Source organism: Monomorium pharaonis, chromosome 2, assembly GCF_013373865.1.
Source record: "Monomorium pharaonis isolate MP-MQ-018 chromosome 2, ASM1337386v2, whole genome shotgun sequence".
In the NCBI taxonomy this organism is placed as follows: domain Eukaryota; kingdom Metazoa; phylum Arthropoda; class Insecta; order Hymenoptera; family Formicidae; genus Monomorium; species Monomorium pharaonis.
In genome coordinates this window covers 13,937,046-13,961,156 of record NC_050468.1, presented here as the reverse complement: position 1 = coordinate 13,961,156, position 24,111 = coordinate 13,937,046, and the positions used below count along the sequence as shown (strand labels likewise).

The following is a 24,111-nucleotide window of genomic DNA, read 5'->3' as shown; positions in this document are numbered from 1 at the left end:
TAATAAGTCAAGGAACGATATTTAAGATTTTCGGAAAAAAGATCATGTAGAATATCTGCAGATCAGGCGCGCGCACACGCACACGCACACGCGCGTGCACACACACACACACACACACACACACACACACACACGCACGCACGCACGCACGCACGCACGCACGCACGCACGCACGCACAACATGGACTGCAAGATCTGCGATTTCATGTATTTTATGATTTTTAAAATTAAATATTAAAAATAAATTGTCAGCATCACATATATTGTTTGTAGTCATTAGAAAGTTTGTAATTCAGATTTTTATAATTCATAGTTTTTTATTTATATGCTTAGTAATTACTAAAAGAAAAGTTTATACTTCCGGTAAAAAATTGAACGACTCCCATATGAACCGTACTAAAATTTCAAAACTTTGAAAGACTTTTTCTAGCATATGTACGGTAAGTTTATCTTGTACATATATCTCACGAGAATGTGTATTGACACTTAAATAATAATTCCTGTAAGTAAGAACTAAATCTGCAGTACTTCGTTATGTGCATAAACCACCTTAAATTGTTTTATTTAATTTTGTGACTGTGTTTATGATAGAATTTTGCATCGATAATATTAACGTTTTTGTCTGATTTTTCTTTATAAAATAACGCGAATCCGTGCGTGTATTCATTTTGGCGTTGATATTAATTTCTCAAGTGAGAAATACAATTAAACTAGTATCGCTATTTTTTTTCTTGCAGTTAAACCGTTACCAAAGATAATTATATAATTGCAATATAACGATACTTTGTTAATTTTTAACATAAAAATGCGTCTATATCATAATAAAGATTTGTCAGGTATCTTTATTTTTAGTTTCTTAAGTTAATAAAACTTTTATATCTGTTGAAGTCTAATGTATGAAATATATTTTATTTTAAAATACTTTATTTGATTATACGCCTTAATTGTAAGTATAGCACTCATTATACTTACAATTAAGAATATTTTGAGCAATTAATTAACCGACAATGAGTTGGAATTTATTTAGGAAAAAAAAATTTATTTTTAAGATATAACATATATAACATTAAGTTAAAGACCATTTTATTATGTAATTTTAAATATTTCGGTTGTAGTATAACAGTTCTTGGTTTATATATGTATGTGTGATGACAGTTAATTAGGTGTTATCGTTCGTGCCCCGAGTCTTGAACAGACAAATCTTGCCATTACTTAGATTCAATTATTTTTTAAACACATTTGCGCAACAAATACTACGAGTAATTTTTTGTGAAGACTAATTAATCTGCTTGATATTTATAGACGTAGGATATAATAGATCTCGCGTTTGATTAGAAAGAAAAATAAATTAATAAAAAAAATAAAATTAATGAAAACATGAAAAATAAATGTAAACCACAGTGTTTTATTTCAATAAAGTATATGTATGTTAAAAAAGAAAGAAGAAAGTACAAATTGAAATGCTAAATAATAAGAACTATAAAGTAATGCTTCTTAACATTCATACAAGCAATAATATAATAATTTTTTTTAATTTACAAATATCATGCACTTTTAATTTACCAAATTAAATGTAATTTGTCGTGTTTCGAATTGAGAGGACGTAGCGTAATGCACGAAAACTCGGTAACGTAAATAATTCTACAGAAAATCTCACCGTATAATATAACCATCATATTTAACTTGAAATACAAAAAGAATATTTGGCAAGAATTTAATAAATTATTAAATAATTCGAAATGTAATAGCTTATTCTTGCCCAGCTTACTCTTCTAATCATTAATAATATTTTGTTAATATAATTTTTTACAAATAAACATTATATAATTATAAACGCGACTAATAACCAGTTGTGTTAAAAAATGTTAAATTTCGAAACGTTTTGACTATAACAACAGTTATAGTCAAACTAACAGTTAAAAATGATGACCATTGAACAACCATAAAACAGCGCATGTCGTATCAAATGTGTCATAATAAATAAAAACGTGAACCAACAAACAATACAATTAAATAAATAATAAAATAAAAAATAATGAAATTTTTTTGCAAGTCGGTTTTCATATTAAAATAAATCTAAAAGATCAAAAACGTTGGAATACGTGTTATGAATAGCATAAACTGATATGCGTACTGTAAAAAACTGTAAATTTATATATGTTGTTCCCAGATCTTAAAACACAATATTAAAACGGGCAACAATACACAGAGTATTCGACAAAGCGTTAAAGACCAGTGTAACGTTCGGTAATCAGAGGCAGAAACACTGGTCTTTATTTAATTTAAATAAATACCTTTAACTTAAATTACAAATATTTTGGTAACGAAACTTGCTCAAGTATCTATATCCTTTTGTTTCACAGTGATAGACTGATATGTGCTCGGTATTTTTTTTTTTTTAAGTGAATTAAAATTTGTATAGTCTTTCAGAAGAAATCTTCCCTCCCACGAGTACGACCTTGACGTGGTGGGAGGGCTTAGTACCCCGAGGGCTTGAAAGCCTACACGGAGAGAATTTTCTCTTAAAATTTATCCTGAAAATCTGATATTTGTGAGATAATTGTGTGACCTCCAGGGATTTTACTATATTGTTTAGTAAAATTTATTAAAAGCATAATAAATTTTACTAAAAAGTCTAGTAAAATTCCTCGAGGTCATACATTATCCCACAATTATCAGATTTTGAGGGTAAATTTTAAGAAATAATTATCTCCGTGTATGGGGGAAGCAAACTGTACTCATTGCACTTATTACGTCGTCGATTTTGTCGCGCCGCGTTTTCGGGAGTGCCGACCGGTTAATTGAAAACGAATCGCAGCCGGTTCGTCGCGTCGCGCGTTTGCTTCGGGAGTGCCGTTCGTAACTGTACTAAAGTAATCATAATAAAAGTTTTTCTCATAATTCTTATTCGATTGAGTCTTAGTTTGATGCCGGAAGTCGCACTTTCGACGTTAGCAATCACGGCCGCGAGTGTCTCGTGCAACAAGAGGAAGAGAAAAAGATGGAGGCCTGGGAAAGGTATCAGACCTCGGCACATCAACCTTCGGGTGAGTATGATTTATTATTTGCATAAGATAAAGTTTTTTTCATTTACTTTTATTTAATAAATTACAAAATTAGAGATAGAATCACGTAAAATTTTATACAAATTTAATTTTATAAAGCTTCTTTGCTTTCGAAAAATATTAATTATATAATGATTATATTAATAATTGGAAGAATAAAAAATGTAATACGTAACAACCATATTTTATTGAATATTGTTTTTTCTGTCCTGTTTTAATTTGAACTTCGCATTTGTTTGTTACAGTATCATCATAGCAAGTGTCTTGTGCAAAGAGAGGAGGAGGAGGTCTAGAAAAGGCATCGGGCCCCGGCAGAGCAACCTTGGGGTGAGTATGATTATTATTTGCATAGAATTTATAGTTTTTTCTATTTGGTTATACTTTGATAAATTACAATGTAGAGATAGAATTACATACAGTTTTATACAAATTTAATTTTACAAAGCTTCTTTTTTTTGGAAAATATTTATTATATGTACGACGATTATATGAATAATTTTTGTTCGTTCACGCAATCGCGGATTAATGTGCGTATGTATTAGGAATGAAGGAAGGTATTATGCCGATGGAATAATTCAAAAGATAAAAATCAACTGAGTTTATTATGGTGTCTAATACACAGAAGTGAATGCTGTAATACACGGGCGTGTTTTATGTGTCGGAGACTGACAAGGAAACCTCGCGAACTAGAAAATTCATATTTTAATTAAACTTGGCATAAATGTAGAGGGGGTGAATACACGAATTTAGACATTTTTGGTTGGTGGCCCAAAAACGGTTTGAAGGGGTGAAACCACCCTTCAAAGTTGAGACGGTTTTTGCGGTTTTTTGATATATCTCGTAAACTAAACAAAATATTAAAAAACGTTTTATACAAAAGTTTTACAGCATAATCACCTCTATTTAACTACGCTATTTATTTTTCGATAAAAAAAGAAAAAAAATTAAAAAAAGTTTTTTTTAATAAGTAACTTAGTTAAATAAAGGTATTTATACTGTAAAACTTTCGTATGAAACATTTTTTAATATTTTGTTTAATTTGCGAGATATATCGAAAAACCGTAAAAATTGTCTGAACTTTGAAGGGTGGTTTCACCCCTTCAAACAGTTTTTGGGCACCAACTAAAAATTTCTAAATTCATGTATTCACTTCCTCTACATTTATGCCAAGTTTCATTAAAATATGAATTTCCGAGTTTGCGAGGTTTCCTTGTGAGTAACAATTGTTCTTTTTTGCCTGTTCTTTTTCGCTGCACTGCTGCACTGATGCGATAAGTTAGAATAAGAAAAAAAAAATTTGTCTTACTTTAACTTGTTGCTTCAGTATAGTAGTGCAGCGAAAAAGAACAAGCCAATTATGAACGGTTGTGCCGGATACGGAGGATGCAGTAACAATGTAATGTTTTTTGAATTTTCTTCTCAATACATACCTGAGTTTTGACGCTTTCAGGTTTTTCTTGCGTTTCTTTGTTCAGGCAGTAAAATTGTCTGCGTCAGAGTAAGTTCTCGAGTTTTTCATTACACACGCGCTGGTGACGAAATTGTCGGCACAATTGAAAGAATAAAAAGTTCAACATGTAACAATTATCATTTATTTAATATTAATAATAATGCACTTTGTTTTAATTTGAATCTATTTGTGTATTAAAATATTTTACAGAATTATATTCCATTAATTAATTATGATATTTAATTAATAAGCATAAGTATAGAATTGCATATCGTAAATTATTTTTTTTAGTATTAATTTTTTTTCTGTCATGCTTTAATTTGGACTTTACATTTGTTACAGAATCATCGTAGCGACGTTGCTGAATAACTCTGCTGCTGCGCATCGGTCGGTGAGTGATGAATAAACTTTTAAAATTGGGGTAATAGATCTGTGACAAAATTATACTTCAAACATAGTGTAGAATTGTTTGTTATAATGATGCAATAATAAATTACATACAGATATTATATTTATTTCATGGATCTATTGCCTCAAAATGAATAGACTAGAACAAATTAGGACTTAATATTTAATATTGGATAAATTATACGAATTAACTTATTATCCAATATCATGCATATTGGAGACGCTGTTTCGTCTCCGATAAACTTTTCTAATTAATTTTGTTAAATAACAAAAATAAAATAAAATAAATTCCGATTAACTAAATTTAATCATGAACTTAAAATGTTTTAAACTTTTTTTAAATTTTATTTTTTCCATGGAATAATCACAGTTGCAATGATTAATCATACGGTTAGGCAGGTAATAAGGATAAGTAGGAATAGGTAGAAAATATATAATAGGTAGGGAATAGAGAGGTCAGGAACGGATAGGTAGGGAATAGATAGAAAACGGATCGGTAAGGTATTCAATGTATGAAAAGAGATACGAAGAAATAATATAATTTAACATGTAAATGTGTTTTTAAATTTGATAGAAACAATTTGTATAATTAAAATTATGTGATACTAATTCCCGATATATTACAATAATACAAAGTTCATTAAATTAGTGTGTTTAATAAATTTTTACTTTTTTATATTTTTATATTTTATATTTAAAAAATTTTAAAGTTTGTTTTTAAAAAATTTGTTTTAATTCTGTTTATTCTTAAACATTTTACTTTATGTTTATATCTTTATTCTTTAATACTTGAATACTTAATTTAGAAATGAATTTTATTCATTGTATTATTGTATGTATTTCGTCTGTAATGTTACTATATTAAAAGTATAGTAAAATATTTAAAATGTAAAAAGAAATTTGTTTATAAAATATATTATAAAATATTTTATAACTTGTAATTTATTAGTTTTATTTTTACTATTTGTTGTAAGATAAATTATAAGTTATAAATTGTAATAAATATACTGTAAAATTGTACTATTTTTTATGTATTTGCTGTAAATTTATTTTACTATAATATTAAATATAACAAAAAATAATAATAAAATAAAAAATAATAAAAAAACGCACATTTAAAGAAAAGAGGACCGCCCATTAAATGTCGGCGGGGGTGGTGGAGGGCCTCTCCGGGATAATCTGTTTTTACCAAATAAAATTTTAGTTAAAAATTACAATAAAAGCTAATATTTTTAATTAAAGAAGCAAGCTATATTTGAACCCGATAAAATATTTTTTACATATAAAAACATATATATAAATATGTATAATTATATACGAAATGTGTCCACATGTATTTATACTAATTTTTTTAAATCTTTGTTTGGTATAAAACAAATAATAGTCATACTAAAAATACAAAAACTAATTAAAAAGTTAATTTTTTACTTTTTAAATAAAAGTATGAAAGAATAAGAAAAAATTGCCCATGTATAATTATATATTTCTTGAATCATATGTATATATATAATTATATGATGATAATTTTTTAACATCAAACAAAAATTTTATTAAAAAAGAAACTATTATAAACATATGTGGACATATTTGGTTTATAATTATTTACTTATTGTATTTACGTACATAGTGACTGTTCGTTTTCTATTATACATTTTTTCACATACGTATGAATATCCATTCGTGTCTTTTAAGTAGAAAACATTCTTTTGTCGTATTCATTTCTTTAATTAAAACAAACAAACTTGACAGAAACGACACAGAAAACGATGAAATACAATAATAAATGTGAGAATTAACCAATTGGTAAAATAAAAAAACAAGATGTTTGAAAAACATGATTATAACAGATATTCATACGTGGTATGTGAAGTTGTACGAATATGTCACTCGTATAGTGAAAAACGAATAGTTACTATGTATAAATTGCCCGACCACAGATGAATAAACAGATGTTAGCCAATGGTCCGGGTTAAGACGAGACCAGCATTTCTGTACTTTTGTTATCGACAGACTTTGCCCCTTAGTATCCAAACTTTTATTGACTTGGCGACTATTTGATCATTATTTTATATAAAACACATTCTCCTATTAGTTAATTTGCTTACCAATTAGTTAATTGGATAATGGGTTTATTTAAATTCTAGTTAAACTAAGTTTTGGAGCTGGGTTTTACTCGTTTTGTGGTCAAATAGCTTGGATTCAGACCTAGGGACAAAGTCTGTCGATAACAACAATACAGAAATGCTGGTTTCTCGTTAACCCGGACTATTCATTGGCTATCTGTCCATTAACCTGTGGTCGACAATGATTTTTTCCTAGACACTCCTTGCGAAGTAAGAAAGGCGTTGACTTTTATCGACTTAGCGACTATTTACGATCAATAATTAGATCGATAAATGTGTTTGTCAGTCGCTGTTGATTTTCTACGTTTGTCTTATCCCATGAGGGATGCTTCATTGTCGGGCAGTGTACATGAATACATTATTATGTTATACACATACATTGCACATACACACATGTTACATTATATATTGAATTTCCATTATGCATACTATTTTAGGATTTATAAAATATGTATTTTTATTTTCTTTAATTATTCTCTACAAACATTTTCAGCGTTCAAAGAAAAGAGTAAATAATGTTCTGATCATGTGGAGAATATTCATCTATTTAAAGATATCGATAAAATTAGACTATCTAAACTTCAGCTTTTTTAATCTTTCTAAAGTATTAAAAGATTGATGGTTCAATAGAAAAGATTTATAAGAATTCTCGGAACATTGTTCTCATGTCTTAAATTTTGGCCTTGTGACTTCGGGACAATGTCTTTAATTTCGGAATTTGGACTTTTCGGGACAATGCCTCAAGTCATAAATTTCGGGATTTTAACTTTTCGGTACATTTTTTTTCGGGACAATGCATGTCTTTCTTTGTCTTCTCGCATCTATGATGCGAAATTAGATCTGCGATTGAGATTCAAATAGTAAAAATTTGATTCTGTTTATAAAAGATTTCTTGTTAATGACAATTTAACATTTAATGAGCGACGGTTAAAACTTACACACACACACACACACACACACACACACACACACACACACACACACACACGAGATCAGATTTCGTTTATATACCGTTGATTCTGGGTAATGTCAAGAGTAGAATACACACATACTGTGTATATACATACGCATTCACACATTTAAATCTAATCGTTTACTTTTAAGAGAAATAAATTTATAAGCTTTAAAGTATTTATTTCAATTTTTTTTTTTGAAAAAGTTTTCCGTGACACTTTGTTCATAAATTCTTAAAGAAAAAGTTGTTCTTTTTATAACATTTTCTTTAAAACGATATAATTCTGTTAAAAAAAAAATTCTAGAAAAGGGTTCAGAACATAAATTTGTTAGGAAATAAATAAGCTTAAAAATTCATACATTTTTAAATCAAAAAGATGACTTTCTTGAGTAACGCAATAATTAAAAAAAATTTTTTTTAACATTATTTTTAACGTCTATCATCTTGTAAAATGTTTATTGTAACTCAATTTTGGTTTTATTGGGCGTTTTATAGATTGGTTATTGGACGTAAAAAGAAAAGTTTAAGCTTTAATTATGAGCTTTGATTTATCACGATACTTGTTTGCGATAATTAATTGCGGAATTATTGCTATTGAAAGATATTTAAAAATTTGGTTGTCCGTTTTTTTTGTCGGTGAGTGATTTTCTAGAAATTAAATAGATATATTGTAACTTTTTGATAACGTCAAATTTTGCTACTTGAACCGACGTTTTTAATAAATATAAAAATGGTTTTAATTCTGTTTAAAAAATTTTGACTTATCCTGACGACTTTGTTATTATTAATAACTATATGAGTATAATTGCAATGAATAGTTATAGTAGAAAAATATAAGATAATGATAGTATATATTGACGTTATTTATTTTATTGTTACAAACAACGTAATACTTGAGCACATGCTGGTCAATTTGGAAAAGATAAAATCTAGTAATTGTACTGCTTTTATAAATATATTTTACTTATAAATTTAAAAATAAGTAGTATATATATGATTTTTATCGCTATATACCCAGAAATCCTACAACTTTTGTATACAAAATGTTTTGCCATATGGCTAATCTTACGACATAACTACGTGCGTCAGTTAAAATGAATCACTCTATATACGAAAAGATATTTTAGCATTTTACATGAGGGTGTTCTTTTTGTTACATTGAAGCGCTAGACTGGCGCGACCATATACGGTACTGCTCGGGGTGCTTGGCCGCTAGCGCGTTCTTGGAGTGGGAAAAACGAAACCGCGATTCGATCTCTGATTATAATAAAAAGGTCTCCCATTTTGCCTTCTTTCCGCCGGTTGATTCGTTTGTCAAAAAATACACGGTGAACGGTGATAGTCCTAATTGTACATTCGTGTTCATCACATCTCGCGCAGAATAGTGCGGAGTAAATACTGATTGACTATGATAACAGCAGTATACTTTTGGGTAGAAAAATACTAAAATCGATATGCTAAGAATACCTTTAATTATTTACAAAGATTATAATTTGATCGAACGTACAAATAAATAACTGTACAGACGACTCACTATTTAACTTTGTTCGAAAAAGATAAAATGGTTGGTGAGTAAGAAAAGAGCTGGATAAATAAGATTGCAATTTTTATATTAAGAGTAAATAAGTGATTTAATGAACTGTATGTTTTTTTTTACTGTAATGCGTTAAATAGATTTTTATCTTCAGATTTTTTGCAGATAAACAAAATAAGTGAATTTAAGGAAAAATATATATACATGAAGATTCGAGTTGTAAAAGTGTTAAAATTTATAAATATTTAAACAATCTTTTTGTTAAAAAGTATTCAGAATTTTTTATAAAAAAAAATAAATACATATTACATAATTATAATTTGATCGGACAAGTTATAATGTAATTTAAAATTCTAACGATATAAATTTTTACGCAGAATAAAGAAATAGTAATGTAAGTTATTAAACAAATAGTAACTATTTACTCTGTTTGAGTAAGTGTTTAATGATATTTATATAGACGTCAATTGAATTGATATCACTTGATGGAAATGAAGTTTACAACAAAAGAAGAGTCATGACAGTGAAATTAAGTGCAAACTAATATTAATTTAGTTATGAATTAAATTTTCATATCTTTATAAAACGGATTTAAGCAGATACTATAAAGAATTACTTTAAATATGATTAAAAATAATCTGAGAGCAAAAGAAATAGTCTAAAAAAAGTTATTTTGTAAAAAAAATTCTCTTTTGTAAAAAATAATCAACAATGCACACATATTAATGAATTACATATATTAAATTTTTATTGAAATAAAATATACATACAGAAGAAAAGAAGATGTTAAAATAAAGTGAAAAATAAATCAATATTATTTTGAAATAACTCCAAGGAAATGGGAGTATACACACATACACATATGTATATGTATATATAATATTTCAAGAATAGTAACATTGGAACGTGATATCAATATCTAGAAAAGTGATAATAATAAGAAAAGATTGCTTGCTTTGAATAAATAAATAATTATATTTTAATGCCAATATGATCACAAAGTTCTTTTTGGTCGGTCTAATCTTATTATCTTTGACAAGAATGTCAGTAGAATCGCACTTAAAATGTCGTTCACCAACAGAAATCTTCTTAATAAAAAATTCCCGCATAGAATGCGTTTCAGTACCAATAAATGTGACAAAAAATTATGTTTCCTCGAACGGGAGATCTTCAATCGGGGCATTATCAGGATTAGTGTTTTCTTGCGACAATAACCTTTGGGAAATGACATTTATCAAGAATTATCACAATTTCAACAATTTCTTGCAGGTAAAGTGTAATAGTTGAATTATAGTGATTTTCTTTATTTCTAATAAGACTGTGTTCTTTGCTTAAGATAGAACTATTTTTAATAAAGAAGTAGAAAAAGAAACGTATTTTTAAAAAATTCATTTTTTTTTTGCTTGTATTTGAAATGCAATAATCAAATATACTATGCGGCGAAAAACAAGCAGAAAAATGTTCATAAAATTATTCGATAAATATTAAATTTTGTATTGATGTAACACATTATATAGCAAATAAGAAATAAGAGATATTATTAATTAAATATTCCTAAAAAATAATATATTAAAATTAATACGATAATTCAGCAAAACTAATTTATACTGTATTCTAATAGATGAGAAGATGGTATTATAGCCACTGTAGACAGTATGGTCACTCGTATTATCTCCGTTATTAACTGACAAATTCTGTAGCTTTTGATCATCTCTATGTCGAAAAAATTTCTTGATAAATCGATTGTCGCTTTACTGTTAACTAACAATTTGTGACATGTATAAATTATCAGTTTTTCTAATTTAACAATTTATGTAAATATGTGATTTTGTAACAAAATATCATGACTTTTTTAAACAAAAGCAATTTTTTACATTTATTTTTGTAGTGGCCATATTACTATCTTTGTTTCTTTTCGACATATTATGCAATGTAGCTACATTTTTATACATAATATAAAATATAGTAAATATTTTATAACTTTGAATCTAAAATCTAATGAAACAATACTTTGATAAATATAATCGTTAAGTTCAATTTAAAATTATTTGATTATTAATGAAGTTATTGTATAAAATGTAAATGTGTGGCCATATTACAATCTTCTCCTCTACATGTTGCACACAACATTTTTTTTTACTTGTGCGACGAAATGTGATTTTTGAATGTAAAATGACAGTTGAGAAAAGATCATTTTTGATGCACAGGTTTGAATAATTTTTTGGGGGGGGTTTAAAATTAACAAATATTCAATTTCTAAAAGATTAATAATATTTCCATTATTATGAAAAGACGTATATTGTTGGATCTGATACATATATAATTTATTTTACTTTAATTAACCATTTTTTAAGTAACATTCTTAAGTATCATTGTTATACATATATGACTGCTTGTAATATTTTTGTAATTGTTCCAAGTAGCAAAATGACGTTAATTATAATCTTAAAAACGTTTTAATGACGTTTGTAACAACGTTTGACGTCATTTTAGGACGTCTCTCTCACCGTACGATTCTTCATACATTTCATACTTTTCATACATTTACATTCTTTTAGAGAAAAATTGAAAACTGTTATATAACAAAAAAAACGGTGACATTTTTAAATCATGTTACAGATCGTAAATAAATACACTTAACTTTTCGTAAACATCGATTGATGTAATAAACATATAAAAACATAGAAACATACGTGCTATCCAATGTTAAGCACATATTAAATAAACGTGTATAATCTGTAAACATGTTTACAATTGATCCTATTTTATAGATGTATTTATAAATATATTAGAAATAAAACAATTTTAATTTTGAGGCTTTTATATTGATTTTATCAATATAAAAGACTTCTGAATTGATGCCGTATACCGACCGTATACAAACATTACTATCTTGCATTATGAGGCTGAGAGTTCTAATATTGTCATTAAATCTAAAGAATTAAAAGTTTTTAAGAGACTTATGTATTTGCTATATAACATTTCGATACATTATAATAGAGTCATATTAAAAATTTATAATTAATTAATAATTAATTGTACTAAATTTTTTATTCTATTTCTGTAGGGTAACTCTAGTATTTATGTTACGCCGGAATTTACATCACAAAAGTCAGAAGAAATAGAAGGAGTAAAGGTAACTTATTCGAAACTGTAATACATGTATAAATTGGAATAGATGTATAAGACACAGCATTTGTGGGACGAGCAAATAATTTTTCTTGCTTTGCATTTTCTTTCAATTGAAAAGTGAAAAGAAAGAAGAGTCTCACATGTTGTTTATCGAACGAACAAAGCCTTCACGATTAATTTCCGAAATTATAATGTTACATTAGAAGTTCTGTCAAATATTATACTCCTTTTAAAGTATGAAAAAAGAGGATGCTAAAGTGCCTGTCAAGCTTGATCGGGGTCGATAATGTGTTCATCGTGCATATCATTAATAAGATTTCGTATATGAGGTAGCGCGAGACACTATCTATCTGTCGTGATACTTCGTTGTTGAATATGTCATCTTTGTTGTCATTTATTTTATAAATTATTTGTAGATTTTTGTAGGTCCTAACATGTCTCAAGGAACTGAATTATTCTTTGCAAAAAACAAACTACAACAAAGCAATAGTCCTTCACTATCTACAGAACGATACAGTTGATGTACCTTTTCGGCAATTTATATTCGTTAGAAAATGTTGCCCTCACCATGCAGTTTTTGACACTCGCACGAAAGCCTGTGTTACCGGATTAAACGTGTTAGAGAAACTTAAATTATTTTTGTTAAATGGATCGGATGACACAAGACTAGCAGTTTCTACAGGTCCACCAGAATGCGCAGAGCCTATGATCGATTATGAAATTGACGCAAACGATGTTTCTCTGCGAAATATTACATTTTCGGTGAGCAAGGTAGCATATACTCAGGTAAGAACAGTAAATTAATTTTTTTACCTAATACATCACCGGAATGTAAATGTACCTCATTCCTTTCTAAATGTTCTGTATTGAACTGATGGATTCAAATCAATATTGTGCTATATGAATTTTTTTGTTTTGTTATGACAAAGACGATGGTATAATCCACCATAATATTATTTAACATTAAATATTAATTTTATCGTATTTTTATCAATTTTTAACGAATTTTAAAAAATAAAGTAGTTTCGAAAAGATAAAAGATAAATTGCCGGGATAAAATGGATTTTGAGTACTGTTTAAAAAATATAATTATTTTGACAAATATAAGTTAAAAAAAATAACTTAAGATAAAGAAGAAAATGAACAAAGACACAATTAATCTTTTTTATTTTGTTATAAAATTGTAAAAAATGTATATTTTTTAATATAATATACATTATTAAAATTTAAAAAATTATTAAAATATTTTTATGACTCCAAGCGGCACTTGCCACATTGTATGGTTCTGTGATTTATACACAGAAACGTTGCAGCTCGCGCAAACGCAGCCGCAGCAATTTTCTTTCTGTAACAAGCGCCTTTTTGTCTATCGTGATGTTCAGTCTATTTCTTATGTCGATGGAAAAAACAATGTTTTGTATAACAATATTCGAACGAAAACAAAATTATTAAACTGGGATAAAAACGTACTCAATTTCTTACTTTATCTGTACTGCGGCTAATGGCATTCTGACGCCAGCTAGGGTCCCTTTCTATTCCTAAGACTTTAAATTGAATTATGGTCGGTATTCCTAATCGATCTCTTCATCTGTTAAATAAAAAATAAATTTTAATTCGCGCTGAAATACAAAATTATCCTGATGTTACATTTTAGGGTTTAAATTCCTAAGATGATTTACAAGTTTCGTGTTGCATATCCTCCCAGCAAAGCCGTATTTTTCCTTTCATGTACTCTAGCAAGATTCTTGGTTCTTTAATTTTTTTAGAGAAAAATAATAAACAAATATAATGTAGTAATTATTTAAATATGTATTTTAAAATGTATAGATAAAATAGATAAATAAATTTTTTATAAACAAAAAACATACAATACATATACAATATTATATAAATGTGTGTGTATATATATATATATTGTATATGTGTATTGTGTATGTGTAGTTACTATATTAGTATTTTTTTGTAAAATGTTTGTTTGATATAAAAAAATAATGGTCATCCTGTAAACATAAAAACTATTTAAAAACATCATTTTTGCACTGCTTTTTTACAAAAAGCTAGGTGTAAAAAATAACAAAAAATTATCCCTATACATATAAACATATACATATATTCTATGTATCAAAAATATTGTACATGGTCATATATGAGCAATTTTTTCTTATTTCTTTAAACTTATCTTTTTGTAAAAGAAACAATGCATAAACTATTTTTTTAATTAGTTTCTGTCTTTACAATATAACTATTATTTATTTTATATCAAACAAAAATTTTACAAAAAAAGAAACTAGTATAAAGATATAGTAATATACTTTATATACGTTTATATATATTTTTATATAAAAAATTTTTTTCTGGGGCACTTGATAAATTTTTGTTAGATACTGACTATATCAGAATTATTCCATATGCTTTATATTAATTCAAATTTGAGATATTTTTTACATAAAAGATTTAAGTTTGAAATCTATTATTCAATATTTCATAATTTTATTTTTTCGAAATTAGATCTAAATAAATTTTCGTTGAATCATTATATTTTAATTATATATGTACATATAAATTAATTCTTTTCTCTTCTCTAAATTAAAAATTAAAAACTTTTAATCTAAATTAAAAATTGAAAACTTTTAAAATTAATCAAATATGATATAAAAGACTTTCTATAAAATTTGATATCTTTCAATTTACATGTGATCAAGGATTTCTTAATAAATTAATTATATAATCCTTTGTTCGTCAGTGAGTATAAAAAACACCAAATGCAATTATTCAATTTGACCTGACTGGCCTCATATATATTTAATATAGCACTACGTTTTGATCGTAGGTTTCGGTCCTTTTTAAGTGCGTTAATACATATAATTAAATTGTATACATTTAGAATTATTAAATATATATGAGGCCAGTCAGGTCAAATTGAATAATTGCATTTGATGTTTCTTAATAAATGTTACACATTTTCCGTAATGAATATCATAATTTCTTTTATTAGAGAAAAATTTTTTTAAATATCTTATGTATAAAATAATTAACAAAACGTTTACCTTTTAATCGCATTTAAGCACATTTTGAATTTATTAGTGTGATTTAAAATAGTTATACGAACTAAACAACTTGGCAGGTGATGGTTCCACGGCTAAGTAATGATTCAATTACCATCAAAAAGAAGTTTCTGGTTTCCAAACATAACGGATGTTTTGAAATGGTACAGGATTCTAAATCTAATCAAACATTGATAGCCCGTATCTGTAGAGACCCGAAATTCTGCGATGTAAACGCTTGCATCAGAAAATGTTGTGCTAAAAATACTTTTCCCTACATTATTGATTCAAGCATAGTGTGCAAGGAAGCTGATAAATTTTATACCAACTTATCAATAAATTTTCACAAGGCTTTTGCAAATGCGTTAAATCAAACGACTTTATCCTCTTTCGACATGAATAAAGGTATTTTTAATAATATATAAACATTTTTATTATTTTTTAAGAAAAAATTCAATTTTTTATTCTTATTCTATGCTTTTTTATTATATGGATGTCCCAAAACATGTGGGTCAACGCTCGCAAAAAGGTAGAAGAAGTTGAGATGAACATAAAAGTTCAATATTGTCTTGGGTTAGGTCTTAGGATAGGTCCACCAATAATCGAGGTACTAATTTTTCAAATTATGCGAATGAGAGCACGCTGAGGGAAGAGCTCGATCCGTTCGAGCCATAACACAAAGAAAAAAATCTATCGAATGTATAATCAGCTTTCATTAATTTACTATTCACAATTACGATAGAAATTAATTACATTATTTACAGATTCCATACGTTAATATCTCGATTATTGGTGGACCTAACCCAAGACAATACTGTACTTTTATGTTCGTCTCGATCCCTTCTACCTTTTTACGAGCGTTGACCCACATTAATTTTAATATACAGAAGACACCTTGTATATTAAAATTAATAATTAACAAATTATTGATAGTAATTTGTTAATTATTAATAATTCGACTGAAAAACGGAATTAATGAACTTTCCTTTGATTGCTTAGACTACGGAGTCTTAATTGGACGTCTTGATAGATGTTTACAGAGCAGAATTGTTATAAGTCCAGGGGAGTTTGAATGGTTCCTGACATCAAAAGGATATGTTTATGTTAAAAATGTTATTTATAACACAAACTTGTATTATAGTGTGTATAACCAAAAGAAGTATTGTATAGACGCCATTTATCAATCCGAAGCCAATTTTGATTATGTTTTTTATTTATTTATATGTACAAATTCCGAAATTACGGTACAGATCCGGTATGACGAAACAATACTAATATTAAGGTATACTATTTTTATTTTCCTACATTGAAAAAATAGTTAATTTAACTTTCTTAATTTAATTAAATTACTTAATATAGTTTTAAAATATAGTTTTAAAATATATATTTAAAGAGGGAATCTTGTGTAAAATAAAATTTTTGAGCAATTTTTAAATTTTGCTTAAATTGATAGAAAATTTCCACTAGAATATATGATAGAAAAAGTTAGAAAGTGATCAGAGACCTCCTTGTACTTTATTTTCAAAAAAAGTGAAACGTTTGAATTGGGCTGAGCACTCAGGTAGACGAACCTTTGTCGGGCACTCGGCCTTTCGGTCCTTTGTAATAAATTTAATGTTAATTTAATGTTCAAAAAACAGGAAGATCTGCTCTATGGCCTTGGAATCACAGATTAGCAAAAAACTGCGTTAAAAATTAAGTTAAAATAAATTACAATTTTTTTACGATTTTTGTTACTCAAACTTTAAATGCGTTTTTCTCGGAACGCAAAATTTCGCATACCGTGCAACGTAGCTCAAAAACTAATCTTTTAATCTTTATGAAACTTAGTATAAATGTTCTATAGGTAATTGGTCTCAGCATAATGTGCTTCAATTTTTAATTTTTTAATTTAAAACATTGTTATTAACAATTGTTTAAAAATAGAAAATATTTTTTTAAACTTCGTCATTTTTGCAAATTTGCGAATTTTAATAAAATAAAAACGCCATGCTGAACGTTTTTGCATAAATTAAAGAACCTATTTTGAATTTTCTGTTTTAGATCATTTTTGTGATCTGTAATTTTTCAGATTTAACCCCATTTTAACGGGGCATTTTCCAGACGTCATTTTCAAACCGCTATTATACCGTTATTATTGAAAATTAAAGTTAAAGAAAATATATGTTTTTACAATCTACGGATTACATAAAAAAAAAAAAAAATCTTGAAAAACAGGCCATGTACACAAGGTTCTTTCTTGAGATTGAAGAAATTTAACGAAATTAAAAAATTTGGTTGAGTTAAAAACTTTTTCTCATTGTGATTATAAGATATATTGTTTGACAACTAACTAATAATTATAGTCATGTATTTTTAATATCCATTATTCAACTTTATTTTTAACTTTAGTTATTTTGATATGCTCGAACAGAGAGATTATATTGAGTTTGAATATTGTTAAGATGCTCTGTGATATCGGGAAATATGCTTCAGAAAAGTATGAGTTTGTAATGAATTTTTCGAAATTAAAGTAAAGTGAACACATGACATTAACAATATAAAGCATTTAGACTTTTTTCCGTAAATTGTATTAAATTTTATTAACATTAAATAAATGTTAATGAAACTTGGTAGGCTTGATTTGTTTCAACTTTGTAAAGTCAAGTGAACGTACTTTGTATATAAATCTGATTTAGTATCTTATTAATCCGTAATTTTATATTTATAACAGTAATAAGCAATGATTATTTACTATCTTTCATTGATTCCAATTAAGAATGCAGCCTGATAAATAAGATAATACTGAAATCAAGCTATTAATTTTTCATTGAATAATATACTGATTACAATTTAAACAGCACTCTATAATAGACTTAGTATTTGTAAGGTATAAACGTTTTAGTTGTATATGCAGCGATTAGAAAAAGGTTTATCAATATCTATAAAATTGATTAAAATGTTGGACAAGTTAATCTTATAAATGTTAAATAAACTTATCTTACATAGTGCAAAATATTAAACGTAAAATGCATTACTCTGGCGCTAATAGGTGGCCCAATCTAATAATCATTAGTTGTGTCTGCCTATTGTTGACTTTGCTGGTGTACGCATGTTTGCCAAGTCTGCAGAATCTTCATGGTAAATCGCTCATGTGCTACTTGATCAGCCTCCTTTTGACCTATATTGGCATACTTGGGTTCGCTTTTAATGGTGTAATTCAGGAAGAAACGATAACGAGCAGAACTTTAGGTTTGTACGCAGACGTCGCAAAAAGATTCAAACGTATTAAAGTTGCGGAATGCATTAAAAAAATATTTTTTCAGATTACATGATGATATTTTTTACACGATCAGCGTTTTCCTGGCTTAATGTCATATGTTTTGATGTATGGAGGACCTTCAGGTTAGTTAGACACTATCGCATAATTGGGTCAAATAGAAGAATATTAGGTAAATGAGTGGTATATTAATTTTTTTAAACAGAAAATAAAAATTATCCCTTTTTTATGATTATTGAATAATTTTTTTGAATAATTTTATAAATATTTATTTTTCATTTGTTATTGCTGCGTTGTCGACAGATAGCAAAGTAAGGTTTATAAATTTACTTGCATAAAATTTTTCTTTTATCTGATGTTCAGATAAGAATAAAGCATGTCTAAATAAAAATGTGCAAATCTGTAATTGCTTATAATGTTGTTAACTAACTGCTAAATAGTTAGCAATAAATATGTACATTGTACTTGCATATTGCTTTGATATATGATCAATATGTTTGAAATCGTTGAAAATAAATATAAAGCAAATTGTCATCGTTACAAGCAATTATAAGTTTGCAATTATAATTTTGTTTAAGTCGCTTTGATATCTGTCGCCGTTACACCCTAAATGCTAGACCTATATTTCTATCTTATTTTTATCGATACCTTTAATTTAAAAAATGTAAATAAGATATAAATAAATTTAAATAAAGGTATGACTAAAGTTATGCTTACTCTTACCACACTTTTATAATACTTTTTTCTTAGAGGTACATTTATTATTACTACAGTACACATCATAATGTTGTGCGCTTCTTGCACTATGAATGGTCACAAAATAGTCTCGTAAACATTACAAGATAAATTGCTACAAATTAAACAAACTTTACCTCGCTTTGCATTTTGACATGGCAGCAATAACAAATGCAAGATAAATAGTTATACTTCACTTTTACCAAATTAAAGTATAATTAGAATTATTGCAGAAAACAAAATGCATACTTGAACTTTTAAATTCATGACTTTAAGAAAATCAATAATTTATAATTTTGAGTCTAGAAGTAATTGAACACAAATATTGACGAATGTAACTACTAAGGTTGTATTTAATTTAAAATATGGACCATTAAATTATTGTACATACAAAACATAAAAATGAGGAATTAGAGTCATATAATAATATTCTCTTCTTCTTTAAAATATAAGTGCTAAGTTTTTGTATTCTTTGTTTAACTTGATTATCTCTTCAATGTATAGTTACTTATACCATCTCTTTTGAGTAAAAAGATATTTTTTAACTTTTTTAAAATATAATTGAATATAAGTAATATATATTTTGCATTTTTATTTTTTAAATAATAGACAAAATAAAATAATAATATTTATTTTCTCCGATAGAGTTTTACGTAATAATACGATTGAAGAAGTACGCATGCATAACAAAAAATTTATGTTATATTGTTTATATGCTTGGGGTTTTAATTTCTTGATGTTAATCTTCGCCATCGTTGTCGATAATACGAACGTCCTACCATCTTATCTGCAAATAAACATTAATTTATATAGGCCTGTAGGTGAGTCACTTATACCAATACTGTGATATGAGATAATATAATACAAATTTGTCATTGCCAATTACGAAAAGATTACTGATTCGTGACGACTTGGCTGACTTGGCGCATTCTCTAAATGGGAATCAGTGTAGCATTCATTGACTTGCAATGCTATATTTACAATTATAATTATTAATAATTATTTATTTTCTTTAAGTGATCATTAGAATAAATATTATTACTAAAAGACAGCATTTTTTTACTAATTGATATAGTTAGCCATTGATATAGTTATATATACAGCATCAAAATCAATGTAATTTTACTAATTTTACTTTTTAATATTTAAAAATAAAAGTTTTATTATTTATCGGCATTTTCTTTTATTGTTATAACTTATATATTTAAAATAAATAAAGTTGAGAATTAAGATTAAATAAATTATAATCAGAAAATTTATTTGTTATTTAAAACAAATTGCATCGAGAAGAAAGCGAACGTACATTTTTTAATATATATTATCTATAATTATCCAATAATAAAAGACATTCTTTAGCAATTAAATTATTTGTGCTAAAGTAAAATTATTGCTTTTAGGCATGTAAAAATATAAAATGCAATTAAATTAATTTCTTTAATAATTATGATTTACATTACCAAATAATTGCCCAGATAGCACAGAAAGTTAAAAAAGAACTCAATTGTATGTCACCAATTATGAATTCTTTTTGAACTCTTTGTGCTATCTGGGTGCACTTGATAATGAAAAAAAATTTTTTTAATTCTTTCTTTTATTCTGAATATTTTTTTAGATAATCCAAGCATGTAAGAAAAATCGTGCAAATCTCTGATTACTTATGATATACTTTTAACCGCTTTCTGTATGTTTATCGTTAGTAATTTAGAGTATATCGCCTGGTGGAGGATTAATAAAATGAAATAATTAATAATATAAATTTTAAAAAAAGTTTTTATATTTACATCAAAATTTTTCTCATGTATCATAATAAATTTTAAATATTTTATTAAAATGTTTTTTGAGATTTTAATCAAATTACAGTTCGTACACGATATGGCAGCTTAATTCATTTTGAGGGACCGATATCAATTATGATAATATCCAACATAGTATTCTTTATTCTCACATCAAGGTATTACAATAAAGTGAAATCGGAGATAAAAATGGCAAATACCGATCCCACGAATCCCAGAAGTAAACGATTTTATTTTGAACGCGAGAGGTAAGCATTTTTCATTGTGAAAAACACTTTGAAACTTGCAATTAGCGTAAATTTTGGATACGCACATATGTCCGTATGGATTTCATTACCTTCACTGGTATATATTTTCTTGATATCATTCTAACGCAACCTAATTGGAAGATCATAAATATTGCTGGAATAACATGTCGAATTTGATATCATTTGTATTCATGATGACTACTCGTATGTATACATATAAAATTTTAAGTATTAGGTGTTAAATTTAGGTTTTGCCATCTTTTGCTTAAAAACGCATTTATTGCAATAATAAAGTGAATTAATTAATTAAAATATTTTTTATTGTTTTCTATTACTTTTTCCCATTTTTCTGGCAAAAGTTAAATTCCGATAGGACGAGTTGTCTTTTGAAACAAGCCGTTCATCTATTGTAGTCATTTTCAGAACTTTTTCGTTAATTGGAGAAGTATGTATCGGCGAGCGTGTATTGCATCGATCGAAAAAGATGAAAATCTGGGGCTAAATCGGATAATAGACTGGATAGAATTTCCTGTTCGAACTTTAACATTTTCTTTCGGTTTTTTTAACATGTCGCTCGTTGTCATACAAAGAATTACTTTTTGTTGATCATTGGATTGGGTGCTGATAATCTTTTTCATATTAATTTATTGTTTGATTTATACAATTGCTGTTGGAAGCGGTCAACCGTAACAGTTTCATTCGGATGCAGTTACTTATAATAAAGCATATCTTCCTGGTTTTACCAGTTATCAAAATAGATCCATTTTTCATCGCCAATTCTAATGCATCACAAAAAAGCTTTTTCTCAGCCAGGCAAACAAAAAAAGTCTTCATGAACAAACAGTTTAAGATGACATTTTCGGACTTATGTGGGATTCATTTTCCTTATTTTTTCCTGCGGATAAGCATTTAGAAACAGTCACAGCTTTTAACAAATCTGTGATGGTTTGAGTTAAATTTTCACTCAATAATACTTGCAATTTGATGTCCTCAAACTTTTTGACTGTTCCGAACCGTCTTATCTTCCACACACTGAAATCATTACTTCTAAATTATTTAAAGCAATCTGTACATCTTTCTCGTTTGATGAAGTTCAACATAATAATAGTTTTCTTCAGAACAAAGTAGTACAGTAGTACATGTCGACAAAACTACTTTTCACAATTTACTTTAAATCGATCAAATAACATGTTTTGTGCTTTCACAAATTAATCTTTGCAAACAAATTTAATGAACAGATGTTTAAAACGCAATCAGCTTTAGTTGCCAGAAGTCACTACTTTTGCAACTGAAGCTATTTACTTTTAGCGGGACATAAGTTTAACATCTAACAAAATTGTATTTTACAAAATAATGATATTTATATTGCTTCATAGAGTTGTCATGAACATTAAACTGTTCATCGTCATGGGAATACCCTGGATCTGGGAAACAGTGACTACCTCCATATTATATTTGGATTTATATTTTGATTACTGGATAGTAAATATATTGGATGACATTTTCGACGTCTTCAATTCCCTCCAAGGTTTAACGATCTTCGTTATCTTCGTTTTAAAAGGAAGCGTGTATGAAGAGCTTCGCAGGCGATTAGGGTTAAAAAGAAATTGATGTGCAATATGGCTACGATCTGCTCTTCGAGTCGGGAAAACTGCGAATAGTAATGCGTTAACGGCCTACAAGATTAATTTGATAAACTAAGATAATTATATCTAAATAAAATCTGTATTATGAATAATTAATATCTTTGTTTTACTATATATTCTTTACGTAGCTTCTACGTTTTGTTTAATTTGTAATTATTTTAAATACGTATCTTTGTAAGCTGAAATAAATAAAACTTTTCTGCTATAAACATTTCATTATTAAAGTGTATTCAATAATTAACGCATTTTAATATATAATGTGTAATAATCTTAAATAGACAAAAGATATCTTAGATTTTTGTCAGATCTCCGTTTTTTAGGTCTTGTATTATATTTTTTGGAAAAGGAAAAATGTAATTTTTTTTAGGACAACAGAAAGCATTACGAATATAATAGACCGAGGCGACTCAAATCACTTTTTTCTGTAAATATTTTCTAACATGTTATGACATTATAATAAAAAAGAAATTAGGACAGACAAGTGAATGAAAATTTTAATTACAATCCGTTTCGTGCAAGGTTATTTGGATTTATAATTTAATATTATAGTCTAATTGATATTAGACTATATTAGGTACAGGTTCCTTGCACATAGTGCCTTTTTTATCTTCTTTAAAAAGGTAATTTTGTTTAGATTTTGTTCAACGTCACTTAATTATAAAATGTAATAACATTCAACTTAATGTGAAATCAATTCTCCAATAAAAAAAATACGATCA

General features: G+C 27.1%; 1 protein-coding gene and 1 long non-coding RNA gene across 2 annotated transcripts; both read left to right on the top strand.

The window, feature by feature from the left end:
* Positions 1-850: 850 nt before the first annotated feature.
* On the top strand, positions 851-5,442 carry LOC118644567. Its single transcript, XR_004962338.1, has 3 exons — positions 851-3,047; positions 3,311-3,392; positions 4,858-5,442. It is a non-coding gene; the product is annotated as an uncharacterized LOC118644567 (long non-coding RNA).
* Positions 5,443-10,354: 4,912 nt separating this feature from the next.
* On the top strand, positions 10,355-24,103 carry LOC105836637 (probable G-protein coupled receptor Mth-like 2). Its single transcript, XM_028189761.2, has 10 exons — positions 10,355-10,804; positions 12,603-12,671; positions 13,094-13,453; positions 15,792-16,116; positions 16,711-16,993; positions 18,743-18,942; positions 19,017-19,095; positions 20,351-20,526; positions 21,566-21,746; positions 23,123-24,103. The coding sequence occupies exons 1-10, from the start codon at positions 10,526-10,528 to the stop codon at positions 23,355-23,357; spliced, it is 2,187 nt and encodes a 728-aa protein (XP_028045562.2). The 5' UTR covers positions 10,355-10,525; the 3' UTR covers positions 23,358-24,103.
* Positions 24,104-24,111: the final 8 nt, after the last annotated feature.